Source organism: Podarcis pityusensis (genome assembly GCF_964106645.2).
Source record: "Podarcis pityusensis genome assembly, chromosome: 10".
NCBI classification, from domain to species: domain Eukaryota; kingdom Metazoa; phylum Chordata; class Lepidosauria; order Squamata; family Lacertidae; genus Podarcis; species Podarcis pityusensis.
Window position 1 is genome coordinate 12754506 of NC_138035.1, and position 16980 is coordinate 12771485.

A 16980-nucleotide genomic window follows, 5' to 3' on the forward strand; every position below is an offset into this window, starting at 1 on the left:
TTCTCTGCTGTAAGGTGGAAAGTGCCCTTCCATCTTCTATTTGGGAGGGTAGAGGAAGAAGTGTGCATTGGCTGCCAGATGTTTACGGCATGATGGCAGCAAACTGATGATAACCTTTGCTTTGCTCCCGGAGGCAGCTCAATCAGTGTATGTTAGCTGGAATCACCACCATGGAAGACACCACTCTTCTTTCTGACCTGAGAGGGGTGTGGATGAGCCCCCTAGCTCTCACCATTGCTCTGAAGAGGGCTGGAATGAACATCTTCCCGGAGGAATACTCTCCTAAGTACGTCTCCGTCAACAAAAAGGTAAGAGACCAGGGCTAAATGTCTACATCCATTCATATTTTACTTTTGGTTGCAATGCCTCATTTTTCAGAAGAGTCCAGGGCAGCGTACAAAAAGCGTGAATGGAAACAAAAAGCTGAGCTACCAAATAGATGACCAGGGAGGTCAAAACGAAACTTGAGTGGAGAAGGCACTTTAGCCTAAAGTATCGCTGTGGGTTAAACCACAGAGCCTAGGGCTTGCCGATCGGAAGGTCAGCGGTTTGAATCCCCACGACAGGGTGAGCTCCCATTGCTCGATCCCTGCTCCTGCCAACCTAGCAGTTCGAAAGCACGTCAATGTACAAGTAGATAAATAGGTACCGCTCCGGCGGGAAGGTAAAGGGTGTTTCTGTGTGCTGCTCTGATTCACCAGAAGCGGCTTAGTCATGCTGGCCATATGACCCGGAAGCTGTACGCCAGCTCCCTTGGCCAATAAAACGAGATGAGTGCCGCAACCCAAGAGTCGGCCACGACTGGACCTAATGGTCAGGGGTCCCTTTGCCTTTGCATAATTTCCAATGATAAAAGGTAAACTCTCAACTACAGATGGAGAATTGCACCCATTCAGCATTCTTAAGCAATCTGAGCTGATTCGTGTTCAGAATGGATTTTGAAATGGATTTTACAAAAAATGAACCAAATGCATTTTGAAGGGTGTATTTTAGGATAAAATACATTGAGAAATGTGTGCATTGAACCCCCCCCCCCCACTATTTAAATATATTCTGTGCTAGAATACAGAACTTGCTGTATTTTTCGCTCTATAAGACGCACCAGACCATAAGACGTACCTAGTTTTTGGAGGAGGAAAACAAGAAAAAAAATATTCTGAATCCCAGAAGCCAGAACCGCAAGAGGGATCTCTGCGCAGCGAAAGCAGCGATCCCTCTTGGTTTTCTGGCTTCTGGGATAGCTGCGCAGCCTGCATTCGCTCCATAAGACGCACACACATTTCCCCTTACTGCTTAGGAGGGAAAAAGTGAGTCTTATAGAGCAAAAAATACGATAGATATTGTCAGAGTTGCTTCCAGATCCTAGCTCACAGAGGATCACGCTAGCCAGCGATCATTAAATAAAAGTCTTTATTGAGTTACAGTTTCCATTCTCAAGCTGCTGCGTGCAACCCTACGTCTAATGGTTAGATCGGCGAAGCTCCATCTGAGTCTCCGCCCCTTGTACACCAACTTAATATCCTAGCCTTGCTCCACCTTTTCCGCCTGACTGTTCTTCTCTGGGTCCCTCTGCCCCCCGGGGTCTCTTCCTTCCGGGATTCCTCTGACGCTGACCCCCCTGACTCTTCTCCCTCCTTTCGGCGGGCTTTAGGACCTGGCTCCCTTTCCGGGCTGCCTACTGCGCCACCTTCCTGTGCATTTGAACTTGGCGCGCGCGCCCAACCTTCCACCTTCCGTCTGACCGTTTCTTCGCTCCCCGATGGAGGTGTGGCCACTCCTGACTCGTGCCCTCCCCCCTGTTGTGAGCTGCCAGCGCTTGATCCCTGGCGCCCTTCCTCTTCCCTGCTCTCTGGCGGTGACGCTGGTCCCGATTTCCAACTGCTCCCCTCTGAGTCCCCTCTGGCTCTATCTTCCTGGGGTGTCCCCCTAGGCTCCCCCCTTGCCCTGGCCACTGGTGCTCCTTTCTGTGAATCTTCTGATTCACTGGAAAGACTCGGAGATCTCGGGTCGTCGTCATCACTCATCTTTTCTTCTGCCTCCTCCCCCTCGCTCTCTGTTTCCTCCCTTGCCCTTGCCTCTGCTCCTGAACCCCTGACATCCATCCCCCCCTCGAAGCCCCCTCTTCCCCCCTCCCCTCCTTCCGGTGCGGGATCTGGGTGCTGCCGTGTCAGGGGGACGAATGTCGGATACAGTTCGCTTCCCGTGGCGGGCCGCCATCTGAAGTCTTCCGGTTCTTCCTCCCTGCTCTGGTTGACGACGGTCACCTCCGCTTCCATCTCTGTGCCGCCGTGCTCGAAACCCGGGTCGTCCCCGAAAACGTCCATGTCCGTCTCTCCCTCGTTGCCTTCTGGAGACGTTGCTCGTCCTGGACCCTCCAGCCACCTTCTGCGGAACTGCTCCTCTGGTCGATCATCCCACCAATACGAGGGTTCTGAAGCAGATCCCGAGGGTGACCCCTCCGGGGAACGGGCGTCTCGTGTCGGTTCCTCGTCCGAGTCGAACCCCCGGAACGTGCTGGCTGAAAGCGTGGGCGTGAAAAGCCAGTCGTCGAAAAAGTCTGCTGGCATTGGCCTATGTGGGAAGAGGGCATGAAACTCTTCTTTGAGCAGAGGTTCGTCTAAAGCGTAGCCCGGCACCCAGCTGTTGGCACTGGCCGGGGTGCCCTCCTTGGCGAGAAGGTATTCTACCCCCTCTTCCCCCCATCTGGAGTCCAAAATCTCCGTGACTTCGTTGATGCGCTCCTCCTGTGCCACTCCCCCTTGCCCGGTTCTCTCTCGGAGCGGACCCGGTGCCGTTCCTGGTTCCTGAAACCTGTGAGGTGCCTTGTAGGGAGTGAGCACCGATCTGTGGAACACCGGATGCATTCTGGAACCCTCCGGAAGAGCCAGCCTGAAAGCCACCGGGTTGACCTGTTCTTCGACTTGGTAGGGCCCCAGTTGTTTATGGCCTAGTTTCTTCTTCGCCAACGACCTGGCCGGCACTGCGTGGGCTGCTAACCAGACCCAGTCTCCCACATGGATCTCTTCGCCAACCCTTCTGTGTTTGTCCGCTTGTACCTTGTATGCGTGTTTAGCCAGCTCCAGGTGCCGCCGCAGCTGATCGTGGACCTCCTGCAACTCCGACGCGAACGCATCTGCTGTCTGCGGCTCCCCCTCCCCCATTCTTTCCAGTCCCGGGAAGGTTCTGGGGTGCCTCCCGTTGTTGGCGAAGAACGGCGTGACCCCCGTGGACACGTGCTTCGTGTTGTTGTAGGCGAACTCGGCGAGAGGCAGGTAATTCACCCACGTCGCAGGCTGTTGATTCGCATAACATCTCAGGTACTGCTGCATGATGGCATTGACCCGCTCCGCTTGCCCGTTGGTCTGCGGGTGTCTAGCCGACGCCAGGTTGATCTTGACGTTCAGGAAGCCCATCAGCCTCTGCCAGAAGTTCGAGATGAACTGTCGCCCTCGGTCGGACAGAATAGACCGCGGCAGACCGTGAACCTTGAACACGTGGTCTATGAACAGTTTGGCGGTTTGTTCCGCCGTGGCCACCTTCGCACACGGAATGAAATGTGCCATCTTGGAGAACAAGTCCACCACCACCAGCACAGCCGTCTTGCCCCTCGAGCTGGGCAGATCCGTGACAAAGTCCAGGGCCACTCTCTCCCATGGTTCGAACGGAGTTTGCAGCGGTTCCAGCAGTCCGGCCGGCGGTCTGTGCACTGGTTTGGCCCTCTGGCAGGTGTCACACCTCGCCACGTAGTCCGCGACTTCCCCTCTCATTCCGGGCCACCAGAAGTTTCTGGCTACTAATTCCACCGTCTTCTCCTTGCCAAAGTGCCCGGCAGTGGGCGCGTCGTGCAGCTGCTGCAGTACCTTGGCGCGAAGTTCGTCTCCCGGCACGTAGATGGCCCCTTTACGGATGAGCAAACCATCTCGCAGCTGGAACTCGTCGGTCGCTGCCGTGCCCCTGTGCACCTCTGCCATCTTTGCTTGCGCGAAGGAGTCATCCTGCAACGCTCGTCGCACCGCATCCAGGTCAACTGTTGCCGCCGCGCACGCCCACACTGTCGGTGCGAAGATGTGCATGGCGGCCGCTGGCGTTGCCTCCTCCAGATACTGTGGCTTACGGGAGAGAGCATCCGCCATGATGTTGGTGTCCCCCGGGACATATTCTATTCGGAAGTCGAAATTCGCAAAGAACTCAGCCCAACGTATCTGCCTCTGGTTCAGGAACTGTGCCGTGCGCCAGTGCTCTAGATTCTTGTGGTCCGTGCAGACCTGCACCGTGTGCTTGGCGCCGATCAGGAAGTGCCTCCACGCTTTGAACGCTGCATGAATGGCCAGCAACTCCCTGTCCCAGATGGTGTAGTTCTGTTCGGACTTGCTGAGCTTCCTTGAATAAAACGCTCCCGGCCTCCAAACCCCCTGCGGGTCTTTCTGCAGCAGGACTGCTCCCACGGCTCTGTCCGAAGCGTCTGTCTCCACCCTCATCGGCCTGCTGGGGTTGACATGAAGCAGCTGCTCTTCCGATGCGAAGAGACGCTTGAGTGCCTGAAAGGACTGCTCCGCCTGCTCTGTCCAGATGAACTTCTTTTTCTTGGAGCTGAGCGTGTCCGTGATGGCCGCTGTCTGCATCGCAAAGCCTTTGATAAACTTGCGATAGAAGTTCGCGAAGCTGACAAACCGTTGGACCTCCTTCCGGTTGCGTGGGCTTTTCCAATCCAACACTGCTCGGACCTTGGCGCTGTCCATGGCGAGCCCTTTATCAGACAACTTGTAGCCCAGGAAATCCACCTCCGTCACGTCGAATTGGCACTTCTCCAGCTTGGCGTAAAGCCTATGTTGCTGTAGCCTGCTCAGCACTTCCTTGACGTGTCTGTCATGCTCCTGCTGCGATTCCGAAAAGATCAGGATGTCATCCAAGAAACAGACGCACGTCTTGTAGAGGAGCCCCGCCAACACGTGATGCATGAAAGCTTGAAAAACGTGGGAGCCATTTTGCAATCCAAAAGGCATAACTCTATATTCGTAGGTGCCCAGGGGCGTGAACATGGCTGTCTTCCACTCATCTCCTTCCCGCATGCGAATGAGGTTGTATGCCCCTCGCAGGTCCAACTTGGTGAACACTCTGCCCTTCCGTACCTTTGCGAGGAGGTCGTCGATTCGGGGCATGGGGAAGTCCGATGGCTTGGTCACACTGTTCAAGATGCGAAAGTCCACTACAAGTCTTTTTTGGGGCGTGTCCCGCTTCTTAACAAAGAATACCGGACTGCCCCCCGCTGCCTTGGACTCTCGGATGAAACCGCGCTCCAAATTATGATCTATGAACTCTTTGAGTTCCTGCAGTTCGTCCTCAGACATGGAATACAGCTTCCCTTTGGGCAGCGCCGCCCCCGGCAGCAGGTCAATTTTGCAGTCATATGGTCTGTGGGGGGGTAGCCTGTCTGCCTCCTTCTCGCAGAAAACCTCCAAAAATTCCGCGTACTTGTGGGGAACCGCTTGCAGCGTGCCTAGCTGCAGCTGAGACTCCTCTTCCCCTCCTTCCTGCCTGGGCACGATGCAGTGTTCAGCGCAAAAGGAAGAGCCGAAGGTCAGCTGCCTCTGGTACCAAGCCAGCGTCGGGCTGTGCTTGTCCAGCCAACTCATGCCCAATACAATGGGCGTGTCCGATAGTTGAGTGACATTGAAGCTGATGATTTCCCTGTGATTCCCAAGTCGCATCACCATTGGTGGCGTCTGCTTCACCACTTGCCCCCCTAGCAGCTCCCTGCCATCCACCGTGACAACCTGCAGGGGCAGCGTGGCAGGCAGCAACTGTATAGCGTGCCGGTTGACAAAGTCCTGCCCTATAAAGTCCGCATTGCTTCCGGAGTCAATGGTGATTGGCACGTCCATGGTGATTCCATTGGGCAGCTGGAGCGACGCGGTGAGCCTCACTACCGGTTTGGGCGGGAGGGGGTCCATGGGCTGTAAAATCTCTGGGGACTGCTTCACTGACACGTCTGGCTGGGCCCCAGTGCCTCTTCCTCCAACCAGACTCCGTCGTTTCCCTGCTGTGGTTGTCCTTGCTGCGTTGCTGCAGTTACCATTGCTGAGGCTGCAGTGTGCTTGTGGAGCCTCTGGGGACACTCTTTCGCCATATGCTGTGGATCATCGCAGATGTAACACTTCCTGTTCCCTCTAGGAGGCTTCGCTTTCACTGCTGCCGGTGCTAGGGCTCTGGCTGCTGACTGAGCCCTTGCACCTCCAACCTCCATAGGTTCCGCTCCTCCTCCTGGCGGAGGCGTGGATTGCGCACGCGCTGCTTCTCTGGGAAGGAAGGAGGAGCCCCTGGCTGGTTTGCGCCCTCCACGCCCTTCGCCACTGCTCCACGGACGTCCTTCCAGCCGCACCCCCACCGCCAGCGCCCTCTGAACGATCTCCTGCGTGGTCCGGGGTCTCTCCCCCCTCGCAATTTCATCTTTAACCGAGCCGTGCAATCCCTCCCAAAACAGGTCTCTTACAGGAGCCAAATCTCTGTCCCATTCCAGAGCACTGACCAAAGCGAAAAAGCGGGCATGGTACTGCCTTACGCTGGCCCTCCCTTGCTTCAGTCCATGTATCTGCTGCCGAGCAAGATCCACGTCAATGCTTGACAAAAAGCACCCATCCATCGCTTTAATAAAGGCATCCGCATTTTGGAGCGCCGGATCCTTATCTCTCCACAAATTGCGCAGCCATGCTTTAGCATCTCCATGCAAATGGGACATGATGAATCCCACCTTCTCTTGCTCATCTCTAAAGTCTTTGTTCAGCAGTTGCAGTGCACACATTACATCTGCTCTAAAGTTGGGGTACTGTTGCAAATTCCCATCGAAGTGAGAGACCAAACCGCCTGTTCGTCTCCCCAACCCAATCCCCTCCGGTTTGGGTGTCAGTTGCCCTTGCTTCGTAAGCACTTCCAACCTGACCTGGAGATCCCTGTAGGCGGCAGCTGCGTCCTCCTCTCTCTTCCTGGATGCAAGAGCCTCGGCATTCAGGCGCGACACTGCTTCTCTGAGTTCCACTATCTGCTGTTCGGCCGTCATGTTGTCTGCCGTTCGTGAGCTCGCTAGTAGGCACCCGCTTTCTCTCCTCTCCGCGAGGCTGTAGATGCCCACAATTTAAGAGATGGAGCTTACTGTCAGAGTTGCTTCCAGATCCTAGCTCACAGAGGATCACGCTAGCCAGCGATCATTAAATAAAAGTCTTTATTGAGTTACAGTTTCCATTCTCAAGCTGCTGCGTGCAACCCTACGTCTAATGGTTAGATCGGCGAAGCTCCATCTGAGTCTCCGCCCCTTGTACACCAACTTAATATCCTAGCCTTGCTCCACCTTTTCCGCCTGACTGTTCTTCTCTGGGTCCCTCTGCCCCCCGGGGTCTCTTCCTTCCGGGATTCCTCTGACGCTGACGCTGACCCCCCTGACTCTTCTCCCTCCTTTCGGCGGGCTTTAGGACCTGGCTCCCTTTCCGGGCTGCCTACTGCGCCACCTTCCTGTGCATTTGAACTTGGCGCGCGCGCCCAACCTTCCACCTTCCGTCTGACCGTTTCTTCGCTCCCCGATGGAGGTGTGGCCACTCCTGACTCGTGCCCTCCCCCCTGTTGTGAGCTGCCAGCGCTTGATCCCTGGCGCCCTTCCTCTTCCCTGCTCTCTGGCGGTGACGCTGGTCCCGATTTCCAACTGCTCCCCTCTGAGTCCCCTCTGGCTCTATCTTCCTGGGGTGTCCCCCTAGGCTCCCCCCTTGCCCTGGCCACTGGTGCTCCTTTCTGTGAATCTTCTGATTCACTGGAAAGACTCGGAGATCTCGGGTCGTCGTCATCACTCATCTTTTCTTCTGCCTCCTCCCCCTCGCTCTCTGTTTCCTCCCTTGCCCTTGCCTCTGCTCCTGAACCCCTGACAGATATGAATTTCTGTAGCCCCATCAGCCTGAGCCAGCATGGCTCCATTATCCAAGGGTGGTGAGAATTGTTGCCCAGCCAAACCTGGAAGGCCAGAGCTTCCTGCAGCTCTGCCCCATCCTCCTTGACTTTATATGTTGTTGGCATCTGTCTGTCTCAAGGGACAATGGAGTGTACCTCCACGGGAGAAGTCAAACTGAAGTGACCTCCCCAGGGGTGCAAGGCTAGGCAGTGTATATGGAAGTCCTGGGTGCCCAGATGAGAAGACCCCCATCTCAGCCTCGCTGATGTGACCCAAAGGAAAGCAGAGCAAGATATTTAGTAGCAGCCTGGCTGCAGGAATTGTTGGAAGCTGGTGTACCATCCAACTGTCTCCAACTGTCAAGGGCAGTTGGGACTCCACTCAGGATTTGTATAAGGTTTTCTCCCAAGCCTTTTCTTCTCCCAAAGATATCCCAAAAGGCAGTGGAGGTTTAGGGTCAGAGTTTTCCTTCTCCTAGATGGGCTACCTTCCCAGGTTGAAGAGCCCCATCAGCCCTTGACTTCCTTCTACAGCGTGTGCAGAAACTGCCTTCTTGACCGCTGGACCCACTATTGGTCTTGTCTGCTCAATCCATTGGAGCCTGTCTTTGCATGTTATAATAATAATTTATTATTTATACCCCGCCCATCTGGCTGGGCTTTCCCAGCCACTCTGGGCGGCTTCCAACAAAATATTAAAATACAGTAATGCATCAAACGTTAAAAGCTTCCCTAAACAGGTTTGCCTTCAGATGTCTTCTAAAAGACTGGTAGTTGTTGTTCTCTTTGACATCTGGTGGGAGTGTGTTCCACAGGGTGGGTGCCACTACCGAGAAGGCCCTCTGCCTGGTTCCCTGTTATAACAAGTAAACATAGAGTGGTGGTTTGTGTTTGTTGGGCATCGCTCTCAACATGAGGCATGCATTTATTTTATTGATCTGGGGGCATCGAGAACACAAGATCCCACCTTCCATTAAAGAGAGACGATGTTGAATGCTTTCAGGTGGAGAGGTGTTTCAGTCTTGTTTCTATCTTCTTGTTTTTAGACACTTTTAGCAGAAATCACCAGTTACCAGCAAATGGCACTCATCGCATCTTCCTTTGCCTTCAGCTGGAGCAAGTGGAACTTGCTGAGCGGAGAGGAAAATGTGGTCTTCAAGGTACGTATGGGCTGTGCTACTTTAGTTTTGTTTTCAAGCTCCTTCCCTGCATTCTACAAACAGGAGCAGGCAGCTTTCATGTGCTTTGCCCTCATCTCCTGTGCAATTAGGTAGCCATTGATGGTGGTCGGGGGGGGGGGGGCAAGGCAGGCAGGGAAGACCACCTGGCAGAGGCATTTTGCCCTCTCAGAATCTGGACATAAGACACCCAGAGCTGATGGTGAGTGTGCTATTCCTGCACCAGGGATCAGAATGGTGCCTGGCTTCCCCTTTGCACTCTGGGAAACACAGGGTTAAGCAAACCAAACTTGGGTCTCCAGCTGCTTTTGGACTACAATTCCCATCATCCCTGACTACTGGTCTTGCTTGCTAGGGGTGATGGGAGTCTAAGAACATCTGGAAACCCAAAGTCTGGGAAACACTGGTTTAAACCATGGTTATATAGCATTATGTGAGGGATGCGGGTGGCGCTATGGTCTAAACCACAGAGCCTAGGACTTGCCGATCAGAAGGTCGGCAGTTCAAATCCCCGCGATGGGGTGAGCTCCCGTTGCTTTGTCCCAGCTCCTGCCAACCTAGCAGTTCGAAAGCATGTCAAAGTGCAAGTAGATAAATAGGTACCGCTCCGGCGGGAAGGTAAACGGCATTTCCGTGCACTGCTCTGGTTTGCCAGAAGCGGCTTAGTCATGCTGGCCACATGACCTGGAAGCTGTCTGCAGACAAATGCCGGCTCCCTCGGCCTATAGAGCGAGATGAGCGCGCAACCCCAGAGTCGTCCATGACTGGACCTAATGGTCAGGGGTACCTTTACCTTTATATAGCATTACATATCTGCATCAGTGCTGTAATTCACATTAACCAGGCACTTTCAGGTTGGTTACAAGAGCAAACCTGGTTAGCACTAATGAGGAAGATGCCAGGCTATATAAAATGCTTTGCAGGGAAATGATGGTTAAGGGGTTCACACGAGGAGGAAGCTTATCAGTCCATAGAAAGTGTTCAAAAGAGACATTGCCTAGAACAGGCATAGGCAAACTCGGCCCTCCAGATGTTTTGGGACTACAGTTCCTATCATCCCTGACCACTGGTCCTGTTAGCTGGGGATGATGGGAGTTGTAGTCCCAAAACATCTGGAAGGCTGAGTTTGCCTATGCCTGGCCTAGAATGTGGGGATGAGGGGACGGCAGTGCAGAAACCTAGCAGAGAGAGTGAGTGTGCAAAGCTTGTTTCAGCCTTCAGCAACTGAAACCAGACTTGTACACACCACCAGCTCAAGGACTAACCCCTCCAGATGACTGCAGTCCCCCTCATCCCCAGCCGTCGGCCATGCTGGCTGGGGCCAATGGGAGCTGGAGTCCCACAGGTTAAAGATAAAGGGACCCCTGACCATTAGGTCCAGTCAGGGCTGACTCTGGGGTTGCAGCGCGCATTTCGCTTTTTTGGCCGAGGGAGCCGGCATACAGCTTCCAGGTCATGTGGCGAGCATGACTAAGCCGCTTCTGGCGAACCAGAGCAGCGCATGGAAACACCGTTTACCTTCCTGCCGGAGCGGTACCTATTTATCTACTTGCACTTTGATGTGCTTTCGAACTGCTAGATGGACAGGAGCAGGGACCGAGCAACGGGAGCTCACCCCGTCGCGGGGATTCGAACCGCCGACCTTCTGATCGGCAAGTCCTAGGCTCTGTGGTTTAACCCACAGCGCCACCCGCATCCTGTCCCACAGGTTAGCCCTTCTGAAAAAGGAAGATTTTGGTGCTACCCTCCAGCCCCCCATTTTTCTAAACAAACAAACATTACTACTTCCAAGCCCATCAGGTTATTGGCTATAACAACTCCTGGCTGTCCTGTTGGTAGATCTGTGAACACCTTTCAAAAGAGCCAGTATGGGATAAAGACTGGGCCCTCCTGATGTTCAATGGGCAGAGAGCTCAGAGGCTCCAGCTCACCGAGGACAGCGACAACTTCTCAAAGAACATAGCAGAGGACACGGAATTCCACTCCACCCTTTACCACCTGATCAAAGACTTTGGCAGCGAAGAAGCAATGGAGAGAATTAGGCAGGCCCACCACCTATTCATTGACGTCGTGTACCAGCTGCTGCTTTCTACCAAGCTACTAACGTACTCTTGAGAAGCCACACACCGCTTAAGAACTTTATTGAGTCGAAGACACTCCTGTCAATAAAATAAGAGCTTGACGTTTGCGATAGGTTCAAGATTTCAGATGCATTTTTTCCTCCAGAAAAAAAATAAATACCTTACTTTGTAAGCTGTGGACAAACTATATTCACTCCCAAGTGTTTCCTAAAACATGTTTCCTAAGATCTTGCAGCTTCGGTACAATTTGGGGGGAGGGAGGGAAGAGAGATTTTTAAAAATTCAGAAGTATCAAACTGTGTTTCGTTTTGAACTGAATTATCAGGAAATAACTTGCAAGGGCGGGGCCGCCAGAAACATCGAAATGCTGTATCTGTAAGCTGCATGGGGACCTTGGATGATGTTGAAAGTTCAGAGAGCTTGAAATATTATCTACCCCTTTGCACCTGCCCACTGAAAACCACATGGCAGGACGGCTCCCCATCTTGATGTCCGAAAGGCACCTCATCTTGAACTCCCAGCAGTGAATTATACGGGAGGTGGAGCTTGGTGCTGGAGGCGGGTATATGGCCACAGCAGCTGCTGCACGGATGTCCAAGCATCTCCTGTCCCAACAGGGGCTCCTTCTGCTGGCTTCTGGAAGGAGAAGCCCAGGAGGAAGGTGGAAAGAACAGCAAGCAGCACCACCGCAAAGATGGAGATGAAGAGAGTCTTGCTGGTCTTGCAGATGGCAGTCTGGAGAGAGGAGGCCCAAGAGAAGAACCTGCTATACCTGTAGGGAAGAAAAAGATGTTGGCTATTTGCAAACTAGTTGCACTGCAGAAGGCGTGCTGGGGAGACCACACATTACAAGGAACACAAAATAACTGTAAGGTAAAAGGTGACCCCTGACCATTAGGTCCAGGCGTGACCGACTCTGGGGTTGCGGCACTCATCTCGCTTTATTGGCCGAGGGAGCCGGCGTACAGCTTCCGGGTCATGTGTGCAGCATGACTAAGCCGCTTCTGGCGAACCAGAGCAGCGCACGGAAACGCCGTTTACCTTACCGCCGGAGCGGTACCTATTTATCTACTTGCACTTTGACGTGCTTTCGAACTGCTAGGTGGGCAGGAGCAGGGACCGAGCAACGGGAGCTCACCCCGTCGCAGGGATTCGAACCACCGACCTTCTGATCGGGAAGTCCTAGGCTCTGTGGTTTAACCCACAGCGCCACCCGTGTCCCTAAAATAACTGTAGCTAGGTTTTAATAACAAAAACTCCTTTTACATTAGTTATAATATATCAATAAGCATGACCCACCCACCAACCCAACCACCAGGGAACAGAGAGAGCTAGGTGCTGCTCTTTATATACTATACCCAACAGCTTAATTAACATAACTTAACAGCACCTGCTATACTGCTTCACAGCTGTAAAACTAGGTCACGTTATTTGCTCTGGCCCTTAAAGAAATACACATCTTGTGGAACAATAATGAACCTTCAAATTTAAAGAGACCATTCAACAAAAGCATGTGGGGAGGAGACTTTTGGTGCTTTATGCTAGGACTCAATTGGCAACAGCATAGGCAATCAAGACTTGTTGTGTTCCAACACGTGCTAAAGTAAATCTGAAGATCTTCATTGGATTCATGGAGCGAGGACCTGCTGAAATGTGCTCCAATTTCCCTTTTTGGAATTTTAGTTTTAGGACGGTTGAGCCACCATCAGAAATGCGTTGGGCCACAAGGAGGACCAAAATGGGTAGGTAGGCAAGGAACAGGAGAAAAAAGAAGGGGGGGGTCAGGATCTGTGTCTTAACATTACAGCCCCACAATTTAACAACGTAACATTATTAACCTCTCCAAGGATCTGTGTGGGCAATGGGAAATCTCTTCCATGTCGATGGACATCAGAAACAAACGCCGGCCACACCATGTGTATGTTCACCTTTCAATGTGAGCTGAATTCCTCCCTCTCCCTGCTCAGGAGCTGCCTTTATTTGCTGCCACCGACTCCGATTCAGTCGCTTGAAAACCCCCAAATTCCAAGCATGCCCTTTCCCTCTGCCACTTACAGTGAGTGCAGCCCCCATTTCGATGAGTTGCTTTCCTTTTCGCTCAGCTTCCAAGCTTTGCTTCCTCGCGTCTCTGAAGCCGGCGGTTCCAAGGGAGTGTTTCTGTAAGGGAGAATTTCATGCAAGGGTGCCGTCGGCTGGCGAGCTTATGCACTGCTTTGACAAAAGGATTAGCCCCTCAAATGCTCCTCCCCTTTTCATTTCAACCGTATGAGGGGGAACTATACGGCCCAGGACCCTCGTATCTACGGGACCGCCTCTCCTGGTATGTCCCACAGAGGACCTTATGGTCCTCAAACAAAAACACCTTGGAGGTCCCGGGCCACAGGGAGCTTAGGCTGGCCTCAACCAGAGCAAGGGCTTTTTTGGCTGTGGCTCCGATCTGGTGGAATGCTCTGTCACAAGAGACTAGGGCCCTGCGGGACTTGACATCTTTCTGTAGGGCCTGCAAGACAGAGCTGTTCCACCAGGCCTTTGGTCAGGGCGCAGCCTGACCCCTGTCTTTGGTCATTCTTCACAGAACTCTAGCCCAATGGTTGCCATCAATTTGATTTGAACTGATTTTATAATGAATTGATTTTAGAATGCTGTATTATTTTACTGTAGTTAGCCGCTCTGAGCCCGGCTTCGGCTGGGGAGGGCGGGATATAAATAATATTTTTTTAATTATTATTATTAACTAACTTATGTGCTTCAGGTTGCTACACAAGACTCCCGGAGAGCATAAGAGGGATTTGCCAAATGCAAAGTTTCTAGACCTCTGCAACATTTCCTTCCCAATGCTTTTCCTCCAGAATATTATCATCCTTACAGCTTTAATCCATCTCCCCAGCCAAACTGGCCCCCAAGGCAGCTCATGATATTAAACACAACCCAGTTCAACATTCAGTTAAGCTTTAATTGAAATTGTACAGCCAACTACAAATGCCAACAAGAGAAAACCTACAGCTTTGATATCATGGTCCGGATCAGGGGTCGCCACCTTGGTGACCACCAAATACTGTTGGACTAGAGTTCCTACCGTTTGTGACCATTGACTTAAGAGTTAAGAACCACTCCACTCAATAGGGTCAATTGCCGCATCCTGTTCTCACAGAGGCCTCTGGGAAGCCTGTAAGCAAGACTCAAGCCCAACAGCATTTTCCAACTTCGGAATTAGAGCCCAAAGAGTACTATGTTGGCTACCCCTGGTCTAGACAGTATCCTAGACCACAAAAGCTTTGAATAATAATAAAAACAATAACTTTCATTATTTATACCCCGCCCATCTGGCTGGGTTTCCCCAGCCACTCTGGGCGGCTCCCAACAGAGGACTAAAAACAGAATAAAACTTCAAACATTAAAAACTTCAAACATTAAAAACTTGTTTTTTGTTTTAAAGTGAATATAAAGCAATGGACTAAAATATGCTGGCTTGGAAGGGAGCAAGATAAAAAAGGGGCCACTATAGAGAGGGACCTGGATCTCAGGTACTTGCAATCACCTTCTCTGGACATGTGTAACTTTTGGAAAGGTTTATGGGGAGATATTTCCATTGGATGTTCTCTTGATATAAGGAACTCACAGAAACTTTCATCTCTCTCACACAAATGTGCTGTATAACTATAGCTTAAACCAAGGTTATCCAACTCTGAATGGACCAATCTGTCCATTTTCATTTCTCTTTTTTAAGTTTCAGAACTCCACATCAGTTTGCAACAATTTTTTTTCAAAGTCCTCACTAAAACTCATCAGTGAATTTCTTCTAATAGACACAACTTTGCATTTAATTTCGCTTATTAGATGCTGCAAACCAATTCCCCCCTAACGCAGTGCATTTTGTATGTTATCTTCACTAACATATGCATTTCTATGCACGCTTTTCCCATATAGATTTTCGCGCCCATTACACGGCCGGGAAACTGCATTGCACAATTTGGAGAAGTGCAAATTTCGAATTAGGCAGGTTTGCCTTTAAATGTGAACTGAATCAAATGTCTCCTCCCCTAGACCTAACAGTGACTTCCAGATGTTCTGGACTACAACTCCCAGATTCACAGGTGCTTTCCAGGTAGGAGTTAGGAGGAAAACAATTTACCACCATTCATCAGAAAGCAATACCCTGGCAGGGGGGACGGGACATATAAGGTGCAACTTTGACATTGGCTTCTGGGGCCAGACAATGTGCAAGAAGCATAGAGACTTACTTGGGCTCACTGTGCTCTTCCTCCGACTCAGCCCAGGAAGGCGAACTTACGTACCTCTGCAACAAAGGACGCTTCTCGCCTTGCTTTGCTCCCATTAAGCCCCTGTTGGAAGAAGAGATTAGACCTAATTGCTTTGCCCTTGCAGAGCAGACGCTGCCGGATTTACGTATAAGCTAAACAAGCTATAGGTTAGGGCCCCACTCTCTTGGGAGGCCCCCAAAAAATGTAAAGGAAAAACAAACCTGGTTGTAGATTTCAAAAATATAAGATAAAAAACAAATAAAATAAAACCCACATACAGCAACCGTGTTTTGTTTTGTGTTGGGTAGGCTCCTATGATGTAAGTAATGGGCCCCGCCTGCTAGCCTGCTCCCTAAAATATCACTGGTTTGCTCATTTCTATATACAGTGGTACCTTAGTTCTCAAACTTAATCCGTTCCGGAAGTCCGTTCCAAAACCAAGGCAGGCTTTCCCATAGAAAGCAATACAAAATGGATCAATCCGTTCCAGACTTTTAAAAACAACCCCTAAAACAGCAATTTAACATGAATTTTACTATCTAACAAGAACATTGATCCATAAAATGAAAGCAATCATCATATAAAAAAATCATTTTAAGTTAGAGCTTAATAATTATTTCACTATTACTATACCTCTTCTTTATTGTATTTCACTATTAATATACTTCTTAACTGTATTTCAAACAATTACTTTGATAAAATACATATTTTGTTATGTGCAAATAGATACCTACTAGGTCCATAAATGACCATATAGCATATATTCAACACAAAAAACAGGAGCAATTTGTTGTTGACAAAGGACAGCTGGACATAGAAAGGGCCCCATTGCCTTCAGTAGCTGAGGGCCTCATCAAACCTAAATCCGGCCCTGGGAGCAGATCATTGCCATATATGCAGAATACCTTCGGCGTAAGAAAGTCCAGACACCTCCCCAATGCAGAACATTATGGATTTATCACACAAAAGCTAAACTACTTGTTGTGGGGCAGTTAGTCACAGGTAAGGTTGGACAAATCAATCAAGCTTCTCTCTCTCTTCTCTCATCTTTCTGCAACAATTTGTGTGTTTTTTTATTTTAAAAAAATCGACAAAAATTCACAAGCATTTTAGCATTATTTTCTCCTACAACATACAATTTTGTATCTGGGTTTGACTAATATGCACCAGCCATTTCCCCCCAGCACAATGCATTTCGGTATGTTATTTTTTTACAAATGTATGGGTTTGTACGCACATTTCCCTCAAACTGTTCTTCCAAAGAAGTTCGCCTGGCACCGTTATTATATATCTTTAGATGCCAGGCAAAAACATGCCCCTTTTTACCCAGGCCTATGACTATTAAATAATCTATGGCCTGCAAGAATGTAGCTATTATGATTATTTTAGTATACTCTGTCAGTATACTTTTTACTATGCTTTTATCACTGGTGTTCCGTAATGTGCTTTTAATGCCGCACACTGCCCTGGGATCTTTTGATAAAGGGCGGTATGTATATTGAACAAATAATGCTAAATAATAATAATCGT

At 50.6% G+C, this 16980-nt stretch overlaps 2 protein-coding genes across 6 annotated transcripts in view; one reads left to right on the plus strand and one right to left on the minus strand.

Moving 5' to 3' along the window:
* The window catches only part of DNAI7 (dynein axonemal intermediate chain 7), an 89261-nt gene extending 77901 nt beyond the window's left edge, over positions 1–11360 (plus strand). For all 5 annotated transcript variants that reach the window (XM_081022819.1, XM_081022811.1, XM_081022814.1 and 2 more), the window contains 3 exons: positions 138–308; positions 8976–9089; positions 10947–11360. In XM_081022819.1, coding sequence (XP_080878945.1) covers positions 138–308; positions 8976–9089; positions 10947–11222 — 561 coding nt within the window. In that variant the 3' untranslated portion in view covers positions 11223–11360. The remainder of the gene's footprint in view (positions 1–137; positions 309–8975; positions 9090–10946) is intronic.
* IRAG2 (inositol 1,4,5-triphosphate receptor associated 2) overlaps positions 11232–16980 on the minus strand; it is a gene marked incomplete at its 5' end in the record, with an annotated part of 64083 nt that continues 58334 nt past the window's right edge. The window contains 3 exons of the mRNA XM_080971983.1: positions 11232–11960; positions 13244–13345; positions 15430–15531. Of these exons, the coding sequence (XP_080828109.1) occupies positions 11717–11960; positions 13244–13345; positions 15430–15531 (448 nt within the window). The 3' untranslated portion in view covers positions 11232–11716. The remainder of the gene's footprint in view (positions 11961–13243; positions 13346–15429; positions 15532–16980) is intronic.